Raw genomic sequence first — 24,443 nt, 5'->3', positions numbered from 1 at the left:
TATGAGTGCATGAGCTCATCCATTGAGAGAGTGGCCAACCTCTTAGAGAGTGGATGCAGGAGGAGCATACTGACCATCGGACAGTGGATGCCTCTTTATGTAACGTTGACCTGTCAGTGGCATAATGACACATTGATGTATGGAGTGAATGCCAGGTGCGTCCCAGCTAATGGTCCACTCTGACATTCAAATGCCTTATGAAAGGGCTGAGGCAGGTCACAATGAGTGTAAGTGGGGCACACTCTTGGGGCACTTTCATTATCTTACGCCCCTTGGCCCCTGCATCGTCGTTGGTGGGGCACCCTGTTTCAATTCCTACAATGACACCGCAGTGCTGAGGACAACCACCAAAAGCATCTCAGCCTCATCCACACGCATGTGAGCTGCCTGCGTCCACGTCAGACTCTTCCACAGTAGGAGTGCCGCGATCGGAGGTTGCATTGGTCGTCTTACAGTTTGGCTCATTTGGGTGACCATTGTTATGCTTTTGTTCTGTTAAAATGAATCAATGTATTGTAATGAAGATGATTAGGATTGGAGCCAGACTTGTGTGATTCTACTTATTGATGGCTTAAAGGCACACGAAGTATGAGGTGTGGGAGAGATGCAAATGAGTATGTTAGTTGACATAGTGCGGCAGTTGGAGACATGTCTTCCAGGCAGTGTTGGGACCAGTGCAACCTCTATGAATTGTTTGCATGGTGGATTTACACCCTTCGCCTTGGAAAGGTCAGGTCACAAGCCGCTTGTCTTCCAGGATGAGGGGCCCTCAGGAGAAACTTACCTGAATAAGAGCAGCCCGAGCATCCCTTCCATCCTGTTCAACGCCTGAGGCCTCAGCCGGACCTTTGGAGGTTCTTGCGAGGCTGGGTCATGCTCCTCCTCCGAGGAAGTGTACCACTCCTCCATTTCTCCTTCTGTAAGATCCACACTTCCCTGGAGGGGAATGTTGTGAAGAGCGCGGCAGCCTGCTACAATCTGAGACACCTTTCAGGGAGCGTACTGGAGGGGGTTCCCACCCCCCCCCACCCCCCCCCAAAACGGTGAAGGCACTGAAATCACATTTTGAGGAGTCTAATGGGCAGTGCTGAGATGGCAGCAGTTGTAGCTCCTCCGTGCCTCTGTCATATAGGTTGCATATAGGTGTCAGTAGCCAGCTCTTCAATGGATATCCCTTGTTAAAGGCCTGCTCGGGTCTGCAAATGAAACCCGACCCTGTCCGTGTCCTTTGACTTTTTCCCGCGTCCGACCTGACCCGACCCAACCACCGGAACATAATCAACTTTATTGAAGAGGTTGTGCTCTACCTTTTAATGGAATCGCTCACTGCAGACTAGTGCGGAGTCCAAATGCACGTTTCCCGCCTTGACATTCTGGCTATCACTGTGTCCGACACGGCCCGACCCAACCCGAGCCCGAATGCCGGACCCGGAAGTGCGACCCAACCCAAACCTGACACATGTCGTCGGGCCCAGACGGGTTCAGGTCGGGTAGCCATGCTCTAGCCCGTGTCCCCTGGCAGCCATTCAAATAGTCTCTCTAGTGGCATGAACAATTGCGGCACCTTCAAATGTCTAAGGATGAAGGAGTTATGGCAGCTACCTGGATACCATGCACATACCTGCAGGAAAAGCATGTGTTGACGCAAACCAGTTGAAGGTTGAGAGAGTGGAATCCCTTCCTGTTCATGAATGTTCTGGTTGCTCTGCCAGCCTCTTGACGGCCACATGGATACAGTCGACAACCCTTTGCACCTGAGGGAGTCCAGCAATGGAGGCAAATCCCACTGTCCTCTGTGCCTGTGTGGCTCCATCAGTGGTGAACTTAATGTTTTTTTTATATTCATTCATGGGATGTGGGCATCGCTGGCTAAGCCAGCATTTATTGCCCACCCCTAATTGTACTCTGGTAATGAGCTGCCTTCTTGAACCACTGCAGTCCTTGGGGAGTAGGCATCTATAGTGCTGTTAGGAAGTTCCAGGATTTTGACCCAGCAACAGTGAAGGAACGGCATTATGGTTCCAAGTCAAGATGGTGGGTGGCTTGGAGGGGAACTTGCAGGTGGTGGTGCTCCCACGCATCTGCTGCCCTTGTCCTTCTAGATGGTAGAGGTTGTGGGTTTGGAAAGTGCTATCAAAGGAGCCTTAGTGAGTTGCTGCATTGCATCTTGTAGATGGTACACACTGCTGCCACTGTGCATCAGTGGTGGAGGGAGTGAATGTTGAAGCTGGTGGATGGGGTGCCAATCAAGCGGGCTGACTTGTGCCTTGTAGATGGTGGACAGGTACTGGGGAAACAGGAGGTGAGTTGCAGAATTCCCAGCCTCTGACCTGCTGTTGTAACCACAGCATTTATGTGGCTGGTCCAGTTCAGTTTCTGGTCAATGGTGTGGCCCCAGGATGTTGATAGTGGGGGAATTCAGTGATGGTAATGCCGAGGGGAGATGGTTAGATTTTCTCTCATTTGAGATGGTCATTGCCTGACAATTGTGTGACACAAATGTTACTTGCCACTTATCAGCCCAACCCTGGATGTTGTCCATGTCTTGCTGCATATGGACATGGGCTGCTTCAGTACCTGAGGAGTCACGAATGGTGCTGATTGTGCAATCATCAGTGAACATCCCCACTTCTGACTTTATTATGGGGGGAAGGTCATTGATGAAGCAGCTAAAGATGGTTGGGCCGAGGACACTACCCTGAGGAACTCCTGCAGTGATGTCCTGAACTGAAATGATTGACCTCCAACAACCACAACCATCTTCCTTCATGCTAGGTATGACTCCAACCAGCAGAGAGTTTTCCCTCTGATTACCATTGACTCCAGTTTTGCTAGGGCTCTTTGATGCCAAACTCGGTCAAATGCTGTCTTGATGTCAAGAGCAGTCTCTCTCACCTCACCTCTAGAGTTCAGTTTTTTTGTCCATGTTTGAACCAAGGCTGTAATGAGGTCAGGAGCGGAGTGGCCCTGGCAGAACCCAAACTGAGCAGGTTATTGCTGAGCAAGTGCCGCTTGATAGCACTGTCGATGACCCCTTCCATCACTTTGCTGATGATTAAGAGTAGTCTGATAGGGCAGTAATTGGCCGGGTTGGATTTGCCCTTTTTGTGCACAGGACATACCTGGGCAATTGTGCACATTGCCAGGTAGATGCCAGTGTTGTAGCTGTACTGGAACAGGTTGGCTAGGGGCACGCCTAGTTCTGGAGCACAAGTGATGTCCTGAAGCTGAGATGATCGACAGCCAACAGGTCTTTAGTACTATTGCCAGAATGTTGTCAGGGCCCATAGCCTTTGCAGTTTCCAGTGCCTCAGCCGTTTCTTGATATCACATGGAGTGAATTGGATTGGCTGAAGATTGGCATCTGTGATGCTGGGGACATCAGGAGGAAGCCGAGATGGATCATCCACTGGGCACATCTGGCTGAAGATGGATGCAAATGCTTCAGCTTTGTCTTTTGCAATATAATGACTCTATGACTCTAATCTGATGCCATCTCAAACAGGGCATCTGTCACCTCCCGCATGCTGTGATGGGCAGCCAACTACGAGATGTCTGCGGGGCTCACCATTGCCAGAAACTGAACTGAACTAGCCACATAAATGCTGTGGCTACAAAAACAGGTCAGAGGCTGGGAATTCTGAGGCGAGTAACTCACCTCCTGTTTCCCCAGTGCCTGTCCACCATTTACAAGGCACAATTCAGGAGTGTGATGGAATACTCTCCACTTGCCTGGATGGTTGCTGCTCCAACAACACTAAAGAAGCTTGAGAGGTCTGCTGTCCACCCTTGGAAGGATCCAGAGGCAATGAAGTTCAGCGTCACGGGTCATTTTTATGGTTACTGACAGGGCATGTTGACACGACTGGCGGAGAATGAGGTGGCCCCCCACCAGTGGGCACAACTCTGCTACCATCTAAAATAAAAGTGAAATAGTGTGGATGTTGGAAATCTGAAATAAAAACAAAGTTCTGGAAATACTCAGCAGGTCTGGTAGTATCTGTGGAGAAAGAGACCGAGTTAACTTTTCAGGTCTGTGACCTTTCATCAGAACTGGCAAAAGCATGAGTCCAGAGAGAGTGTTAATGGCAGAATAATGAACTCAGTGTTGAGTCCAGAAGGCTTTAGAGTGCCTAATTGGAAGATGAGGTGCTGTTCCTCACACTTCCGTTGAGCTTCATTGGAACACTGTAGCAGGCCAAGGGCAGAGACTGAACATTGAGTTCAACAATTTCAGAGCATAAGTTTTTTTTCAACACTTATTTATTTTATTTTATTTTTTAACCATGTGTCTGTCTTTAACTTGTTTTTCATGATTTTGCTTTCGGACAGAGCTGTTCATTATTCTGCCATCAACACACTCTCTGGATTCATGCTTTGTCTTTCACTACAACTATTAACACTCCCGTTGCCTTTTATTCCACAACATCTCTGTTGTTAATCTCTCCTGCCCTCCGCCCTATCACAGACTTTCCCTTTTGTGCTTGTTCCCCCTCCCCCTTTCACTTGCTCAAAGCCTATTACATTTCAAAATTTTGACAGTTCTGATGAAAGGTCACAGACCTGAAACATTAACGCTGTTTCTCTCTCCACAGATGCTGCCAGACCTATTGCGTATTTCCAGTACTTTCTGTTTTTATTTCTGTTACCATCTGCCTTGAAAGGCGGATCCTTCAGTGGTACTGATACTCTCTGTTACATTCAGGAAACTATGGTTGTTGTTGTACTCTATTTGGAGGGTATTGCCTTTGTTTCCTCCCTGCCCCTTCCCCAACATCTCTGCATGCCTCAGGAACATTGGCCTGCACATGTTGTGTGAGCAGCTGCTCCCCATGTTGCTTGTCCCCAAATCCGTGTGGCTGAGCCCTGTCTCCACATTTGGCCTCTCTTGCCTCCAGAAGCGATGTCAGAGCTGGCTGGCTCCTCCCTGCTATGACCCTGTAGGGTCACTTCCCCCAAATGCCTCAGAGCTACCGCTATGTGAGCTTTGCACCCTCAATGGCCACTGTATGCTACTGCCGGAGCAGCATTCCCCTTTAATTCGCTGACGTTAAATGGACCTGCCTTCATGACTAGCTCCACGCTGGGCTGCAGCCTCCTACTCGGGAGGTGATTGTGATGTTTTGTAGTCCCCTTGTCTGCAATCAAAAATGGCTTTCTGTCCTATATGGGGCTGTGAAGTGCCTCATGTACATTGTTATGACCAGGTGAGGGAAGGGTCTCAGGCTCCCCTTTCACCCCTTCTCTGGTTTGACTGCAACAGGGTTTATTCTTTTAACACAGTGATTTAACTTCCCACCTTAGTGAACACTTGCTCCTGTTACTCTAATATATTTGCAAATGAACCAATCAGACAGGTTTTCTTCAGTTTAAACAAGAAAAATGTAAGTTTATTAACCTTATCACTCTGAACCAGTTAAAATTATTGACGTATGCGACACATCCACGCTCACATTCACGCGAGAGGTACAGATACACACAAAAATAGATTACAGAGGGGAAAACAGAGTTGGGAGGTTGCGATTAAGTCCATAATAAATGGAATTTAAATATTGAATCTCAGTGTCTTTAGTTGAAGTTAAAGTCTTGAAGTCCTCGCTGGGCCACATGCACAATTCGGGCTTGCTTCTCTAGTTCCAGAAGGTAGGAGAGGGGCTTTATCTGTGTCCCCAGTTGTTGCCTGTAAGGATCTGTAGTCTTGAGGTTTAGTAGCTGCCACCCAGGTTTCCCTGGGACTTTGCTGGAGAGAGAGAGAGATAGAGAGGTCCTTTCTTGGAGTTCAGTTACAATCTTTTTCAGGCACAATTCACAAACTCTCAGCTTTACACAGGCAGTCATGTCATGTGACCACCTCTTTGTTTGAAACAGCACCTTCTGGAATGATCTTTGAAATTCAAGACTGTTCAGATGTACTTGGTAGGGGCAGGGTTTGGCTCTTTCAAAGTCAATGGATGTCGATCGTTTTTGACCATGCTCAGAGAGCACCCCCATTGTTCTAGCTAGACTGGGTAATCATCTCTGCCTCCAGTCGGCCTTTGGCTTTTCATGTGCAAATTCGTGCGTGGCCATCTTTAGCTGCTCTGGTCTGCTTTTTAGAAGTTATTCGTAATAATGTCCAGTAAAATTCTGAAGCAAAGGTCCATATGATGAAATTAATATTTCAAGTTAGCATGTGGGGTTTCCGTTACAACATGCTAAAGTGCTGAACCGCTGTGTTCATGTGCCTTGCTGGCATAAAACTCCCAATGCATCTTCACAAATTGCTGGGAAGCAGAACCCCGTTGGAGAGCCAGCACACCATGTTGGGATCTGATTTTGCACCCTCATCCACCTCTGGTCCTGTTTCCTCTAGAGATTGAAAATTTTGCCCCATATCGAAGACTTATCAAACAGTACAGAGTTTCAACAGGATCAGGCCTTTAATTTAGCTAAAAATCAATGAAAACATAATGTTTTAAACATTTACATTTTATTTTGACTTAGTTAAATTTTCAGTTGCAACTTTCAAAGTTATAGTTATTTCAAGTTACATACATTTTCTATGAAATTTTGGTGACAAGATAATAGTTGGTTTTGTGTTTCTTGTGCAAACGACATTGGATCTGAGTCAGCCCTGCTCACTATCTGACTGATGTTAACATATGAATAGCATGACCAATCAAAATTGTTTGGAATCCTACAATCATGGCCTAGAATTTGATACCAAAATATAGGTGAATGTAATGTGCTCATGTTATTAATGTGTAAATTGTACAACAACATGGAGAGGACGCGATAGCTTGTGAATTGCAAATTGCCACAAGTTGCTGGGTGATTTTCGCCAGTCTGCTGTTAGCTTCGTGAAAATGGCAGCTTGCTTTCAACCTGCCCATGAGATTCATGAAATTGCTGTATTTGCTCATTAATTGCCGATTAAACTCATCGCAGAAAGTTAAGGCTGGTAATCTAACAGTGTCAGTACCTTTTTGATGATAAGATTTATGTTCCTGCAATGCCAGTTAACCTTTCCAGCCAGAAAGAGAATAATTTAAACTGGGGTCTCATTTCTACAGGTAGTAAATTGTTGTTAGAGATTTTTTTAATTTTAGTGTTTTTTTTCTTACTTTCCTTTCTGTCTCTCATTTCCTCTCTCTCTTAATCCAATCTTTCTTACCCTCCCTTTATTTTTCTTCCTGTAACTGATCTGATTGTAATTCACCCTTCTTCTCCACTGTTCCTGTTTCTTTCTCAATCCTTAAATCTCGTTGTCACTTTTGGTCCCATTGTTCACTAAAGTCCCAGATGCTCCATTGCTTTTGTCGCACCGTTACCAGCTTACACTTCCAACAGCTTACAGGGCAAAAAACTTTCAACAGAAGGGTGAGGGAACAATGGGGCATGTTGATGGATACCCCGCTCCAGCAAAATCTGAGCCCATATATGGACGCACAAAAGTTTATTATATGAAAATTATTGTTAGACATAATGCTAATATTTGTTAGAATGATTTTAAAATCACTTATTTATAGTTAAACATATGTGAAATTGGTTTTTGGTTTTGTCGCTTAACTTTATATTGCCCAGCCTCCCCTGGTTGGAGAGAATTGTTATTGCTAAGCACATTGGCGGGGGAAGCTGTGTGGTGCTAAATGAAAATCTGTTAAGAGGGCAGGTATCCTTTGGATTGCCTGACAAACCCATGAATCAATGATATGTGGAATTATCTACTATCACTGGGAGACTGAAGTTCTTTTTAATTCTATTGTAGGGTTTTCTAAGCATTACAGCTTACTACAAAATCTCAAACAATTAGCTTTGGGAAGCCTGAAGTAGTTTGATGCTTTGTTCCCAACAGGAGAGGTTTTAGTTCAAGGCCTTGAGCTGCTTGTCACACAAACACACACAATGCTTAGGTGAGTTCTGTCGGTTCTTGAATGAGCATCTAGATGGAAGCAAAAAATGACAATCTTGATCTATCCCATTCACATTGCATCTTCTGGTGATTCTTCATGGATTAATAGCATATTCGCACCATCACTAAGACTGCCTATTTCCACTTCCTAACATCGCCCGACTTCGCCCTGTCGCAGCTCATCTGCTGCTGAAATCCTCATTCATGCCTTCATTACCTCTAGACTTAACTATTCCGACGCACTCCTGGCTGGTCTCCCACATTCGACCTTCCGTAAACTTGAGGTTATTCCAAAACTCTGCTGCCCATGTCTTAACTCGCACTGAGTCCCCTTCATCAATTTGTACTGCTGACCTACATTGGCTCCCAGTCAAGCAATGTCTTGATTTCAAAATTCTCATTCTTGTTTTCAAATCCCTCCATGGCCTTGCCTCTCCTTAGCTCAGTAATCTCCTCCTCCACAACCCTCCGAGATATCTGCGCTCCTCTAATTCTGGCCACTTGAGCATCCCCAATTTTAATCATTCCACCATTGGTGGCCGCGCCTTCAGTTGCCTAGGCCCTAAGTTCTGCAATGTCCTCCCTACACCTCTTCACCTCGCTTACTTCCTTTAAGACACTCCTTAAAACCTACCTCCTTGATCAAACTTTTGGTCATCTCACCTAATGTCTCCTTGTGTGGCTCGGTGTCATACTTTGTTTTATAATGCTCCTCTTGCATTTTGGGACATTTTATTACATTAAAAGTGCTATATAAATATAAGTTGCTGTTTTAATATTGATGATGATTGTGGCATCATATCATTGCCTACACTGTTTAAAGAAGCCTTTGATTTTTTAAGTTTGGCAGAAGCAGTGACAGTACAAGTATAATGGAGTTGATGACTTTATTGATGTATCTGAAAAGAAACCATTCACAAAAAACAGTATTGTAAAACCTTTAAAAGAATGCACATCTATTAAAATTCTGTTGCTCACGCTCTTTCTTTCTTCATTTGAGCTTACTACATTTAGTATAATACCTTTATGTTATATTCATTGTAAATTCCAATGGAACTGTTTGTCAACAATAGACTTTTCCAATGAAAGGTGAACTCTATTTAAAAATGGATCTTTTGCTGTGGCTTTGTGCTTTTTTTAAATCACAAAAGAGTTGTATCATGCATCGCTTTTAGCTGGTTCTCTTTTTGTAGTGGTTACTGATTTGACAAGTAAAGCTGGGTTTCCTTGATACTGCACCTGATGAAGCCACATACATTTGCTGGCTGAATTTCTGTCTCTCCAATCTGCTAATTTCTCTTCTACAGTAGCAACAGAAATGCTGAAATTACAGAGCAGGGCTATCAACATTTCAAGTGAATACCATCTTCAGAACTGGTAATGTACCAACAAGAAAACTACCTCATAGGGCGAAGCAGGACAAAGAGGAGGCACATTTACATTTTTTACAATCCTTTTTTTTGCACTTATTTCATTTCATCTTAGTTTGTTCAGTTTGCTTACCCACTGTTTTTTTTCAGGTTTGCACTTGCTGCTGTTCAATATTCAGTGTATTTACACCTAATCTGTACTAATGCTTTGTCTTTCAACACACCATTAACATATTGTTTGCCTTTGCTCCGTGACCTTTTGGTCAGCTATGTGGCCTGGTCCAATCTAGACCTCCTTTGTTATCACTTGCCCCACCCCCACCTCACTTGCTTATAACCTGTGACTTTGCTAATATTTGTCAGTTCCGATGAAGGGTCACTGACCCGAAACGTTAACTCTGCTTCTCTTTCCACAGATGCTGCCAGACCTGCTGAGTGGTTCCAGCATTTCTTGTTTTTATTTTTCTGGGGACATGGGTTTGAATCCCACCAAAGCAGATTTGAATTTAATTAATAAATCTGGAATTAAAAGCTAGTCTAATGATGGCCATGAAACTATTGTCGATTGTTGTAAAAACCCATCTGGTTCACTAATGTCCTTTAGAGAAGGAAATCTGCTGTCCTTACCTGGTCTGGCCTACATGTGACTCCAGACCCACGGCAATGTGGTTGACTCTTACATGCCCTCTGAAATGGCCTAGCAAGCCACTCAGTTGTACCTAACTGCTACGAAGTCAATAAAAAGGAATGAAACCGGACGGACCACCCGGCATCGACCTAGGCACCGGAAACGACAACGGCAAACCCAGCCCTGTCGACCATGAAAAGTCCTGCTTACTAACATCTGGGGGCTTGTGCCAAAGTTGGGAGTGCTGTCCCACAGACTAGTCAAGCAACAGCCTGACATAGTCATACTCACGGAATCATACCTTACAGACAATGTCCCAGACACCGCCATCACCATCCCTGGGTATGTCATGTCCCACCGGCAGGACAGACCCACCAAAGGTGGTGGCACAATGGTATACAGTAGGGAGGGAGTTGCCCTGGGAGTCCTCAACATCGACTCCGGACACCATGAAGTCTCATAGCATCAGGTCAAACATGGACAAGGTAACCTCCTACTGATTACCTTCTACCGCCCTCCCTCAGCTGATGACTCAGTACTCCTCCATGTTGAACACCACTTGGAGGAAGCACTGAGGGTGGCGAGGGCACAAAATGTACTCTGAGTGGGGGACTTCAATGTCCATCACCAAGAGTGGCTCGGTAGCACCACTACTGACCGAGCTGGCCAAGTCCTAAAGGACATAGCTGCTAGACTGGGTCTGCGGCAGGTGGTGAGGGCACCAACACGAGGGAAAAACATACTTAACCTCGTCCTCACCAATCTGCCTGCCGCAGATGCTTCTGTCCATGACTGTATTGGTAGGAGTGACCACCGCACAGTCCTTGTGGAGACGAAGTTCCCCCTTCACATTGAGGATACCGTCCATCGTGTTGTGTGGCGCTACCACCGTGCTAAATGGGATAGATTTCGAACAGATCTAGCAATGCAAAGCTGGGCATCCATGAGGCGCTGTGGGCCATCAGCAGCAGCAGAATTGTACTCAACCACAATCTGTAACCTCATGGCCCAGCATATCCTCCACTCTACCATTACCATCAAGCCAGGAGACCAACCCTGGTTCAATGAAGAGTGCAGGAGGGCATGCCAGGAGCAGCACCAGGCATACCTCAAAATGCAGTGTCAACCTGATGAAGCTACAACACAGGACTATCTGCATGCCAAACTGCGTAAACAGCATGCGATAGACAGAGCTAAGCGATCCCATTCCAACGGATCAGATCTAAGCTCTGCAGTCCTGCCACATCCAGCCGTGAATGGTGGTAGACAATTAAACAACTAACTGGAGGAGGTAGCTCCACAAATATCCCCATCCTCAATGATGGGGGAGCCCAGCACATCAGTGCGAAAGATAAGGCTGAAGCATTTGCAAAAATCTTCAGCCAGAAGTGCCGAGTTGATGATCCATCTCGGCCTCCTCCTGAAGTTCCCAGCATCACAGATGCCAGACTTCAGCCAATTCGATTCACTCCGCGTGATATCAAGAAATGACTGAAGGCACTGGATACTGCAAAAGCTATGAGCCCTGACAATATTCCAGCAATAGTACTGAAGACCTGTGCTCCAGACCTTGCTGCACCCCTAGCCAAGCTGTTACAGTACAGCTACAACACTGGCATCTACCCTGCAATGTGGAAAATTGTCCAGGTATGTCCTGTACACAAAAAGCAGGACAAGTCCAACCGGGCCAATTACTACCCCATCAGCCTACTCTCAATCATCAGTAAAGTGATTGAAGGTGTCATCAACAGTGCCATCAAGCGGCACTTGCTTAGCAATAACCTGGTCAGTGATGCTCAATTTGGGTTCCACCAGGGCCACTCAGCTCCTGACCTCATTACAGCCTTGGTTCAAACATGGACAAAAGAGCTGAACTCAAGAGGTGAGGTGAGAGTGACTCCCCTTGACATCAAGGCAGCATTTGACCGAGTATGGCATCAAGGAGCCCTAGCAAAACTGAGGTCAATGGGAATCAGGGGGAAAACCCTCCGCTGGCTGGAGTCATACCTAGCGCAAAGGAAGATGGTTGTGGTTGTTGGAGGTCAATCATCTGAGCTCCAGGACATCACTGCAGGAGTTCCTCAGGGTACTGTCCTAGGCCCAACCATCTTCAGCTGCTTCATCACTGACCTTCCTTCAATCATAAGGTCAGAAGAGGGGATGTTCGCTGATGATTGCACATTGTTCAGCACCATTCGTGACTCCTCAGATACTGAAGCAGTTCGTGGAGAAATGCAGCAAGACCTGGACAATATCCAGGTTTGGGCTGATAAGTGGCAAGTAACATTCGCGCCACACAAGTGCCAGGCAATGACCATCTCCAACAAGAGAGAATCTAACCATTTCCCCTTGACATTCAGCGGCATTACCATCGCTGAATCCCCCACGATCAACATCCTAGGGGCTACCATTGACCAGAAACTGAACTGGAGTTGCCATATCAATACCGTGGCTACAAGAGCAGGTCAGAGGCTAAGAATCCTGCGGCGAGTAACTCACCTCCTGACTCCCAAATGCCTATCCATCATCTACTAGGCACATGTCAGGAGTGTGATGGAATACTCCCCACTTGCCTGGATGGCTGCAGCTCCAACAACACTCTAGAAGCTCGACACGATCCAGGACAAAGCAGCCCGTTTGATTGGCGCCCCATCTACAATCATTCACTCCTCCACCACCGACGCACAATGGCAGCAGTGTGTACCATCTACAAGATGCACTGCAGCAATGCACCAAGGCTCCTTAGACAGCACCTTCCAAACCCGTGACCTCTACCAACTAGAAGGACAAGGGCAGAAAATGCATGGGAACACCACCACCTGCAAGTTCCCCTCCAAGTCACACACCATCCTGACTTGGAACTATATCGCTGTTCCTTCACTGTCGCTGGGTCAAAATCCTGGAACTCCCTTCCTAACAACACTGTGGGTATACCTACCCCAAATGGACTGCAGCGGTTCAAGAAGGCAGCTCACTACCACCTTCTCAAGGGCAATTAGGGATGGGCAATAAATGCTGGCCTAGCCAGCGACACCCACATCCCTGAATGAATAAGAAAAATGTGTGTTTCGGGCTTAAAGCCCTTTAAAAACTGCGCCAGCACCTGTGTGGTGACGCCGGATGCCGTTGTCGGGGACATGTCAGCCACCCCCATACTTCATCGGGGGTGACCACTCTGCTCCCTCTATTTAAATGCGCCCCTGCGCGTAATATCGCGGGGGCTCATGGACGGCACATCCATGCGGGATGCACGCCATTTTTGGAGTGCGCCGCTGCAAACTGCGCCGCACTCATAAAATTCAGCCCATAGTATTTTTGTCACAAGAAAACAGTAAAAGCATTGCAATGGATAAATTAGATTCAAAAGCTTTTTTTAAATTTTAATTGAAGAGCTATTTAACCTGAACATTCAGGCAGACCACTTGTTACGACTAGATGTACATCCTGTGCCAAACTCATCAAGAGGGGTAGACAAAATCATCTTATCCAATAGAGGATTGCACAAACTATAAAGATGCTCAAGGTTGACTTGTCCACACGACAGTCATATATCTTTGGTGGGATAGAACTTCTGCTCATTCTTCCCTGCACACCTGACTGCAGCCCATTTCCCAGGGTCAGGGTCATTTTACATTTTGAGGGTAAATGTTAAGGTCACTTATTATACTACTGGGACATTCACCCCACCTGGAGGGAAATTGCTATGCCTATCTTTTCTTAGAGCATGTTGACTGGCCGTACTAGCTAAAGATTCTGAAAAAGCGTAAAAATTGAAAACATTTTAAAATTGGTATTTGCATAATGAAATGGATTGCTTTGTAATCCCCTCCCATCTGCCCTATATCAGTGTAGGACACACGGCAGTTTGCTGCTTGCAGCAATGCTAAGGCTGGAATAACTCAATTAACTTTTGTTAAACCAAATAAAATTTGCATCCAAATATATCATATATAAATATATGAAAGGTCATTGTAACATTTCAGTGTAATGTTATAGTAAAAGTGATGCACAGCTAGTCTTATTCTTGTTTTCTGCAACAAAGCAGTGCTTTGTTTTTGCTCTGATTCATAACTGGGCTCAGTTGCACAGGTGCAGGCTGCTTTCTGTTACCTCACTGAAGTAGCTATTCTCCATTTATAAACTGATTTTTCAGCCCTATAGGATCAAGTCCAATTCTGTCCTTACTCAGTGCCCACATACAGGCTCTTTGGAGGAGAAATCACTGGATGGTTCGCAGCAATGGGAATGTGGAGGCGAGCTGTATAGCCTCTGTTGTGTTCTATTACACTTTTAATAATGTATATTTATTTCTTTTAATTATGAAACAAACCATTGTATAGTGAACACAGAAAGTTAAAATGTTATTTGAAATACTTTTTGCTCCCCATTTAGGCACATATTCTCCTGAAACAATACTTGCTGAAACTGATTGAATAGCTTTATGAGCTATCTTGCTTAATTTTAGAAACTATACTACTCCAAGCAATATATAAGGATTTGTTTCTATAAAAGGGAATGCTTAGATCTTTTAAAAGCTAACATCATAAATTCAAACAGAAATACTAATTACAATTAATCTTAACATCCTAAAATGTAACATTACTTAGAATTAATATATATATTTAGTACAATAACTTAGGCTGTATTCCAGGATAAGTATTAATTGTAAGATTTAGATGCATGGAGCTGAATTTTACCAGCCCTCGGGAGGCGAGCTGGGAGGCGGGAAGGGTGGTAAAATGGAGGCGGGCAGCTAATTAAGGTAATTAATAGCCTATTGACGGCTATTTTAGGGATTGTACCTGCCTCAGAACAGCCCCACCGCATGATGAGTCTGCCAGCTACATTGAGATGACCTCCCAGTGGCTTCCCGGTTGGTGGGGAGGTCCTACCTGTTAGAAGCCTCCACAGCCCATGGAGGAGCCCACCAGTGTCAATCGCGCCCCCACAGGCCCAATGCTGACACTGGAGTTTTCACCCTTCCAATCACCAGGGCCTGCCTGCCTGGCCCCAACAAAGAACAAAGGTTTTCCACATAGCTGCAAGTGCACCTCAATATGGAGGTGGCCTGTCCTTCCCCTTGCAGCCTCAGCAGTGGCCACCTCTATCAATGGCACTGCCGGCCCTCTGTTTCAGCTGGCAGCTCGGAGAGGAAGGTAACCGTCCTTAATTGGATGGCAGTCCTGGCGGCGACCTCTTAATTGGCCGCTGCTGGTAAAGTTGCTCTCGTGGTCTTGGGAGCAGCTTTTGGTTCCAACATTGGGACCCATAGTGTGCTGGTAAAATTGTGACCATGATCAGTATGTTTTGAGAACTGAATGAGGAAGAATAATGACCAGCATTATATAAACAGATGGTGGCATGATAAAGGAACAGGCCTGGGAGAGAGTACAGCGAGACAGTGGCAGTACAAAGGAGTGGGACTGAGAGGGAGCACAGCAACACCGGTGGCAGGATAAATGAACAGGCCAATAGGGAGCACAGTGAGACCAGGAGCAGGCCTGAGAGGAAATACAGTGAGACCAGGAGCAGGATAAAGGAGTGGGCCTGAGAGGGAATACAGTGACACCAGGAACAGGATACAGGAGCGGGCTTGAGAGGGAGCACAGTGACACCGGCGGCAGGATAAAGGAGCGGGCCTGAGAGGGAGCACAGTAACACCAGCAGCGGGATAAATGAACAAGCCGAGAGGGAGCATAGCAAGACAACAGCAGGATAAAGGAGCGGGCCTGAGAAGGTGGTGCCAACTGATTGCGTTTAAAGTAAATCAAAGTGTGACATCACAAGGAAGAAGATAAGTGATTGATTGGTGAGTATTTTTCTCATTTTTGTCTCTATACTAGGGTATTGGTTCAAATTGGAAGCTGAGAAATTAAAAATATTCAATTAGTCTTGTATAACAGTAAGTGTTATAACAGGTCTAGTGGTGTTAATTAAAATTGATAGTTTAAACAGGATACTAAATAGTTTGTGACGGAAAACCACACCTGCCAAATGGAAATATATTAATTTCGTCATATGGAATATTATTTGAATGCCTACTGGACATTGAATATCATTTGTTTTAAAAAGACCATAGAACAGTGGCTGAAAACATGGCAGCACATTTGCATTCTGAAAAACAGTTGCATGGAGAGACAATGGGAGTACTCCCTGATTCAATTAGCCAGATGGGTTTTGTCAATAGTGATGATCAAAAGACATTGAGAGCCATTGACTGTGTATGAACCAGCATTCCACCCCCGCCCGTCGTCCCCCCACCCACATTGCGAGTGTCTGGTAAGCTTGGAGGAATCCACAAACCTCGCAGGCGAGACTGTTTCAAACAAGGAACTAGTCACATGATGAACCTGCTGGCCAACCTGGGGATTAATTGAATTGTGCTCACAGAAAAGTTTTGAGACAGACTGCAATTGAACTTCAAGAAGAAAGCACGTCTCTCTCTCTCTGTCTCTCTCTCATGCAAAGTTCCAGGGACCCACAGAAGTAACTCAAGCCTCAAGACAGAAGACCCCTGCAACCTTCTAGTACCAGTGAAACAAGTTTGAAGTGTGTACTGGGCCCCAATGAGAACTGTAAGACTTAACTTCAATCAAAGACTTTACATCCAACCCAAAACCAGTAACTGAATTCCATTTACTACTTTAAACCTTTCCACTTTAATTCTTTCTCCTCCTCTGTCTGTGTGTGTGTGTTTATCGCGTATGCATGCTAGCATGGTTGCGTCACGTATTCTTAGTAGTTTTAACTAAGTTAGAGTTTTAAGGTTAATAAACTTAGACCTTTATTGTTTAAATCTGAGAAAAATTGTCTGGTTGATTTCTTTACAATTACAATTAGAGAGCAGTGAGCAAGGAGTCACTGAGGGGAAGCTAAAAACACTGTGTTTTTAAAAGTTAAACCTTTTTATGGCCAAACCAGGAAAAGGTCGCAAGGGGAGCCCGAGACCCCTTCCTCACTTGTTCGTAACAAGTTTGTTAAAAAATGGAATAGAGAGTTTTTTTTTAGACCATGAATGGATAGCTGTGACCTGTTGCAATTCCTGCACCATGTGGGAACTTCGGGACACTTCATGTATCTTAGGTGACCACGTGTGTAGGAAGTATCTTCAGCTGCTTTAACTCAAGCTCAGAATTTCCAAACTTGAGGGGCAGCCGGAGTCACTGCGGAACATCAGGGAGCAGGAGAGTTTCCTGGATCATACCTTCCAGGAGGTGGCCACCCCATAGCCAGTAAGAGTTCAGGATGGTAGGTGGGTGGCCATCCGGAAGACTAGGAAGAGGCAGGACTTGCAGGAGTCTTCGGGGTGTATTCCACTCACAAACAGGTACTCAGCTTTGGAGACTGCTAGGGGTGACAGCACCTTGAAGGAGTGCAGTCCAAACCATGGCACCAATGGGCAAGGGACTGTACAGGAGGGAGTAGCAAAGTGCGAAAATGCAGTTGTTATAGGTGATTCCATAGTCAGGGGGACAGCAGGCATTTTTGTAACCTTAATCGTGAGCCCCACATGGTTTGTTGTCTCCCAGGTGCCAGGGTAAAGAACATCATGGAGAGGGCACAGAATATTCTGCGGGGGAAGGGAGTGAGCGAGAAGTTGTGGTACTCGTTGGTACCAACTGGTCCCAATGTCCCAAGAGTCTGAAGCCCTCCCTCCTGCACCATGCTTCAAGCCACACATTGGTCCTCCCTATCTTCCTATTTCCACTCTCGCTAGCATGCGGCACTGGGAGTAATCCAGAGATTACTACCTTCGGGGTCCTACTCTTTAACTTCCTGGTACCAAGGATATAGCAAGGGCAGGTATTGAGGTCCTTTGGTCAGATTTTCAGGAACTAGGGAGGAACTCTTGGGACATTGAGACCAGTTCTGGGACAGGAGGCACCTATTTAACAGGTTACACCTCAACAGGACTGGGACCAATGGCCTCAGGGGGAGATTCACTAGTGTGGTTGGGGAGGGATTAAACTAATTTGGCAGGGGGATGGGCACCAGTATATAGAAGTAGAAAAGAGGAATAAAGTGCATAATGTGAGAGTGTTAGACAGTACTAGAGAAGGGAGTAGTTCCATGTTAGATTGGAACGGACTGAGAAGGAATACGAGGAATGTAAAGACAGGATTACAGTGCATGTGTGTAAACGCATAAAGTGTGGAGAATAAGGTTGGTAAGCTACAAGCACAAATAGCAGTATGGAAGTATGTAGTGGCAATAACGGAAACGTGGCTTAAAAATGGCAAGGAATGGGCGCTTACTATACAAGGATATAAAGTGTTCAGAAAAGTTAGAGAAGGAAAAAAGGGAGGTGGAGTGGCAGTACTGATCAGGGAAGACATTGTAGTGTTGGAAAGGGAAGATGTCCTTGAGGGGTCAAGGACAAAATCCATTTGGTTCGAGTTGAGAAGCAAAAAGGGTATGATCACGCAACTGGGGGTATTCTGTAGGCCTTCAAATAGTGAGAGAGAGATTGAGGAGCAAATCTGCAGGGAAATCACAGACATGTACAAGAACTATAGAGTGGTAATATTGGGGGACTTTAATTACCCTAAAATTGACTGGGATAATGTTAGAGTTAAGGGTAATGAGGGGGACGAATTTCTGAAATGTGTTCAGGAGAGCTTCCTTGATCAGGAAGTTCTCAGCCCAGCTAGAAAGGAGGCATTGCTGGATCTGGTGCTGGACAATGAGGTGGGCCAAGTGGACCAAGTGTCTGTGGGGGAGCACTAGGATAAGAGTGATCATCGTATCATAAAGTTTAGCCTAGTAATGCAGAAAAGCAAGGGACCAAATAAGGTAGAACATCTAGATTGGAAGAGGGTGAACTTCAACGTGATGAGAAGGGACCTAGCCAGGGTAAAATGGAACCAAAAACTGACAGGAAAAACTGCAATGGAACAATGGTTTATCTTCAAGGAAAAGATGCTTCAGGTCCAGACTAGGTACATTCCAACAATGGGGAAAGGTAGGGGAACCAAAAACAGGGCTGCTTAGATCACCAGGGAGATAGAGATTATGATGAAACAAAAAAAAAAGGGTGTATGGTGCGCATGTCAGGTGAATTCTTCAAGTAAGAATCAAGACATATACAATAAGTTGAGAGGGGAGTTGAAGGGGAAAATAAGACTGGCAAAGAGAGAATATGAGAATAGAATGACAGTCAACATTAAAGGGATCCCAAAAATATTCTATTGGCATGTAAAGATTAAGTGGGTAGTAAGAGGTGGAGTGGGGCCTATTAGGGAGAAAGAGGACAATATATGCTTAGAGGCACAGGACAATGCTGAAATACTTAATGAGTAATTTGTATCAGTGTTTACTAAGAAAAATCTGGCAAAATATCAGTAGAAGCAGAGAGAGTAGAGGCATTGGATAAGGTAAAAATTGAGAGGGCAGAGGTACTGGAATGCTTAGGGTAGATAAGTCACCTGGTCCGGATGGCTTGCATTCCAGGTTGCTAAAGAAAACGGGGTTGGAGATAGCGGAAGAGTTTGCCATAATCCTCCAATCTTCCCTGGATACGGGGGAGGTGCCAGAGGATTGGAGAGTGGGAAATGTTGACATCCTTATTCAAGAAAGGGTGTAAAGGACAGTCCCAGCAACTACAGGCCAGTTAGTTGAACATCAGTGGTGTATAAGGTTTTAGAAATAATAATCAGCAAAAAAATCAACAGACACTTGCAGAGAGGGTTGAGTTAATTAAGGAGATCCAGCATGGATTTGTAAAAGGCAGATCATGCTTGACCAATCTAATTGAATTTTTTGATGAAGTAACAGAGAAGGTTGATGAAGGGAATATGTTGTATGTTGTCTACATGGATTTTAAGAAAGCGTTTGATAAAGTACCACATAAAAGGCTGGTTCACAAAATTGAGGCTTATGGAATAGAAGGCTCAGTGTCCAACTGGATAAAAATAATTGGCTTAAGGACAGAAAACAGCGAGTCGTACTAAGTGGTTCTTTTCCAGACTGGAGGACAGTTGACAGTGGTGTTCCTCAAGGGCAGTGCTGGGACCATTGCTTTTTGAGCTATAAATAAATGACTTGGATCTTGGAATACAGAGTAGAATTTCAAAATTTGCTGATGACACCAAACTTGGAAGTGTGGCAGTGAGGATGTTATGAACTGCCTGTAACAGGGCATAGATAGGCTGGCAGAATGGGCAGACAGGTGACAGATGGAATTTAATTCTGACAAGTTGAGGTGATGCATTTTGGCAGAAGGAATAGGCAGAGGCAATATATACTTAATGGCACAGTTTTAAAGAGTGTGCAGGAACAGAGGGACCTAGGGGTGCATATGCATCGATCTTTGAAGGTGGCAGCACATATTGAGAGTGGTTAGCAAAGCATATGGGACCTTGGGTTTCATAAATAGAGGCATTGAGTACAAAAGCAGGGAAGTTATGCTGAACCTTTATAAAGCTCTGGTTAGGCCCAGCTAGAGTATTGCATCCAGTTCTCGTCACCACACTTCAGGAAGGATGTGAGGGTCCTTGAGAGGGTGCAGAGGAGATTTACCAGAATGGTTCCAGGGATGGGGGATTTTAGTTACAAGGTTAGGTTGGACAATCTGGGGTTGTTCTGCTTAGAGCAAAGGAGATTGAGGGGAGATTTAATAAAGGTGTATAAGTTTATGACTAGCATAGATAAGTTAGACAAGGACAAACTGTTCCCATTTATGAATGGTACAAGGACCAAGGGACACAGATTGAAGGTTTTGGACAAGAGATGCAGGGGGAATGTGAGGAAGAACTTTTTTACGCAGAGGGTGGTAATGACCTGGAACTCACTGCCCACAAGGGTGAGTGAAGCGGAGACAATCAGTGATTTCAAAAGGAAATTGGATGGGCACTTGAGGGAAATAAACTTACAGGGTTACGGGGATCAAACCGGGGAGTGGGACTGACTGGATTGCTCCATGGAGAGCTGGCATTGACTCGATGGGCCGAATGGCCTCTTCTGTGCCATAAATTATGACTCTATAAAACCTTTTTAAAAATTGAGCATGCAGTGAGGCTTACACAGGTTTGCTTTTTGGTTCCACAGGCAGCTTTAAGTGCCTTGAAACAACTGTCTGAACAAGGACTCGACCCAGTGGAGGGTGCAATCAAGGTAGAAAATGGATCCATTGAAATGTAAGTGCAGATTGGATTGCATTAATAGTACAGTGGAACCCTTTTGCTTTAGATAAGGCTATAGTAAGCCGATGTAGGAGGCAGAACAAGTAATAAATAACTATGCAACCTGGTTAGAGAACAATTAAGGTAACTGAGTAAGTAGGTGGCAAACGGAATTCAATGTGGATAAATGTAAAATAAATATTTTGGGAGCAAGAAACCAAGAGAGAAACCTCTCAAATATTATTGTTAGCGATATTAGCTGTCAAAGCCTAATATGTTCATTTGACTTTTTTGACCATTAGTTTATTGAGATGTTAACCCATCTAAAATAGCAGACAAATGACTATTATACAAAGCTCTTTAGTGTTCCACCACTAAAATCCTCAACAGCAATTTGTATAAGTGTCAAATGGAACTGTGGTACTGTATTATTAATCATGATATCTAAGGATTATTATCTATAAAACTGTCAAGGCTACTTGTAATGTAAAAAAGTGTCAGCCTTAGCTGATTGATAGCGCTCTCATCTCTGTGTCAAAGATTACCTAATCAAGCCCCACTCCAGAAACTTAAGCACGTAATCTAATTTGATATTTTAGTGCAACACTGAAAGAGTGCTACATTGTTGGAGGTGCTGTCTTTCCGATGAATCGTTAAGTCGAGGCCCCCATTTGCTTTCTCTGATGTACTTAAAAGATCTCATGGCAGTATTCAAAGAAGAGCATTGGAGTTCTACTTGCCAACATTTAACCTTTAACAAATACTATAAAAATCAAATTACTTTGTTATTTATTTCATTGCTGTTTGTGGGACCTTGCTTTGCACAAATAGGCTGCCACATTTACCTGCACTTTAGTAATTACTACACTTCAAAAGTACTTCATTTGCATGAAAGATATGGTTTTCACTGTGGCTGGGAAAGGTGCTATATAAATGCAAATGTTTCCTGTTTTAAAATAAAACAAATAAATTTGCATTAGCAGAGTGATTAGAATATTAATCTAATAATAAGGCACTGATCAGACCTCAACTAAAATCATATGTGCTGTTTTGAAAAGATTACATAGGCTTGTTTCCTTTGGAAAAGAAACTTTGAGATGATCTACTTGAGGGGCTGGATTTTGTGTGGCTCCATGAGGTGGGATCGGAGATGGTGGGGAGGGGGGCACGGAGTAGCGCAACAGGTAGCGGGGAAGGCGGCGGAGTGGCATAAGCCAAAGACAGCCTTCCTGCCCAGAGGTCAGTTGAGGCCCTTAAGTGGCCTTTAATAATTAAGGGCCTCTTCCCGTCGCTGCTAGGATCTTACAAGCGGTGGGGGGAAGGGCGGCCTCCACCATGCAGGGAACATGAGGCACCCTCTCTGGGCTCGGGGGTGAGGGGTTCCTTCTCAGTGGGCAATTTATGGCCCACGAAGTACCAGCACCGGGAAACAATTAACCCCCCCAGCACCCTCTCCCCCTGGACTGCAAGACCACCCCCCAGACCCTCCCTTGCCAGACATCCGGACTGGACTGCAACTCCGCCTCACCTACCTCTTGTCCGAGGTTCCACTCCTGGTGGCACTGCCGATACAGCTGAGCTGCGGCCCTCTGATTGGCCAGCAGCTCATGGAGGCGTGATCTCCGTCTTCAAAGGGATGGGGATCCCGCCTCCTGAAACTTTGACTTAAAAAGTCCAGAGGATTGCTCCGGGGGGTTGGCAGGGGGGCACGAAAAGTCAGAGGTGGGATTCCCCTTGCCTTTTCGGCCTGACACCGGGAGCCCCGCCTCCAGCACAAAATCCAGCTTGAGGTTTTAGAGATAACAAAGAGAATTGACAATACTGATCAAAGCAAATTGTTCATTCTGGTGAAGAGTTCAAATGCCAGGGGAATAAATTAAAAACTAGGATCGTAAAGTGGTGAGATCAGTACTTAATGCATTCACTTGAAGTTAAATTGCCTCTATTTTAGGCAGGGGGTGGCGTTAACTTCTTTAAAATAAAAGGGATAGCAGCTTCATTAGTGAAGAGAGGAATTTCAGAAAAATACATTAAGCCTTCATACACTACTAGTATTATTATCTATAAAAGTTCTTAGGGGTAATTTTAACTTAACCCACGCAGCAGAAAACTGGCATTTTCCAATCAGCTGCCAATTTACACACTGCTCAATTTTGCTTTCCATTGAAGTCAATGGGTGGGTCTAGAAAATACATTTTTGGGGACTGATTTTTGCAATAATAAAAATACAATGTTTCAAATTTGTGTCAAAGGTATTGTATTAGTAGTGGGACCATCAGAAGCTATTGTGATGTTACTGTAGGATTAACCTAGATATATTTAAGGACCTAACTTTAAACTTATAGATTATGAGTAAGTGATTCATGACAATACAGCAACTCACAGCTATTTTTAGAACTCACCATGGGTAACTTGATTCTCTCCTTCAGTAGTGCTACTTTCAAAAATGAAGTGCCAAACCACCTAAAATGTTCAGTCTAGAAACTGTGCACAACGGACATCAATTACCATTTGGATAGCAGTATTCCAGTGAGGCAGCGAGGTTCACTCAGAATTTCTAGCATGCAACAGTTAAGCCAGATCACCCAACAAAGCAGCAAGGATGTATTATTCTGGAAGATCTTCCTGTTGCAGAATTTAGCTGTTTTTTGGATCCATTGAAATCAATTGAAAAGAACATAGGAGCAGGAGTAGGCCGTTCAGCCCATCGAGCCTGCTCCACCAATCAATACAATCATGGCTGATCATCCACTTCAATGCCTTTTCTCCACACTATCCCCATATCCCTTTATGTATTTAGAAACCTGTCAGTCTCAGTTTTAAACATACTCAATGACTGAGCTTCCACAGCCCTCTGGGGTAGAGAATTCCAAAGATTCACAACCCTCTGTGTAAAGAAATGTCTCCTCATCTTGGTCCTAAGTGGCTTCCCTCTTATTGTGAAATTGTGTCCTCTGGTTCTAGACTTCCCAACCAGGGGAAACTTCTTACCTGCATCTACCCTATCTATCCCTTTAACTATTTTGTAGGTTTCAATGAGATCAGCTCTCATTCTTCGAAACTGTAGAGAATACAGGCCCAGTTTCCCCAATCTCTCATCATAGGACTGTCCTGCCATCCTGGGAACAAGTCTGGTGAACCTTCGTTGCACTCCCTCTATAGCAATAATATCCTTCCTAAGGTAAGGGGACCAAGACTGCACACAGTACTCCAAGTGCAGTCTAACCAAAGTTCTATAAATAGAAGCAAGACTTTGCTACTCCTGTACTCAAATCCTCTTGCGATAAAGGCTAACATACTATTAACCTTCCTAATTGCTTGCTGTACCTGCATGTTAGCTTTCAGTGACTTATTGACAAGGACACCCAGGTCCCTTTGTACATCTACACTTTCTAATCTCTTACCATTAAAGAAATACTCTGCACATCTATTCC

At 44.7% G+C, this 24,443-nt stretch overlaps 1 protein-coding gene and 1 long non-coding RNA gene across 10 annotated transcripts in view; one reads left to right on the top strand and one right to left on the bottom strand.

Moving 5' to 3' along the window:
• stau2 (staufen double-stranded RNA binding protein 2) overlaps positions 1-24,443 on the top strand; it is a 545,941-nt gene that overhangs the window by 515,822 nt on the left and 5,676 nt on the right. For 7 of the 8 annotated variants that reach the window (XM_068032038.1, XM_068032036.1, XM_068032040.1 and 4 more), the window contains one exon: positions 20,936-21,024. The exons of the other annotated variant lie outside the window; for it this stretch is intronic. In XM_068032038.1, the coding sequence (XP_067888139.1) occupies positions 20,936-21,024 (89 nt within the window). The remainder of the gene's footprint in view (positions 1-20,935; positions 21,025-24,443) is intronic. 8 annotated transcript variants of the gene reach the window in all.
• Positions 5,439-24,443, bottom strand: part of LOC137370035 (uncharacterized) — a 44,667-nt gene continuing 25,662 nt past the window's right edge. For both annotated transcript variants that reach the window (XR_010975065.1, XR_010975066.1), the window contains exon 4: positions 5,439-6,428. This is a non-coding gene — a long non-coding RNA (uncharacterized lncRNA). The remainder of the gene's footprint in view (positions 6,429-24,443) is intronic.

Source organism: Heterodontus francisci, chromosome 5 (genome assembly GCF_036365525.1).
Source record: "Heterodontus francisci isolate sHetFra1 chromosome 5, sHetFra1.hap1, whole genome shotgun sequence".
NCBI lineage: Eukaryota > Metazoa > Chordata > Chondrichthyes > Heterodontiformes > Heterodontidae > Heterodontus > Heterodontus francisci.
This window is presented reverse-complemented; position numbering and strand designations above follow the sequence as displayed.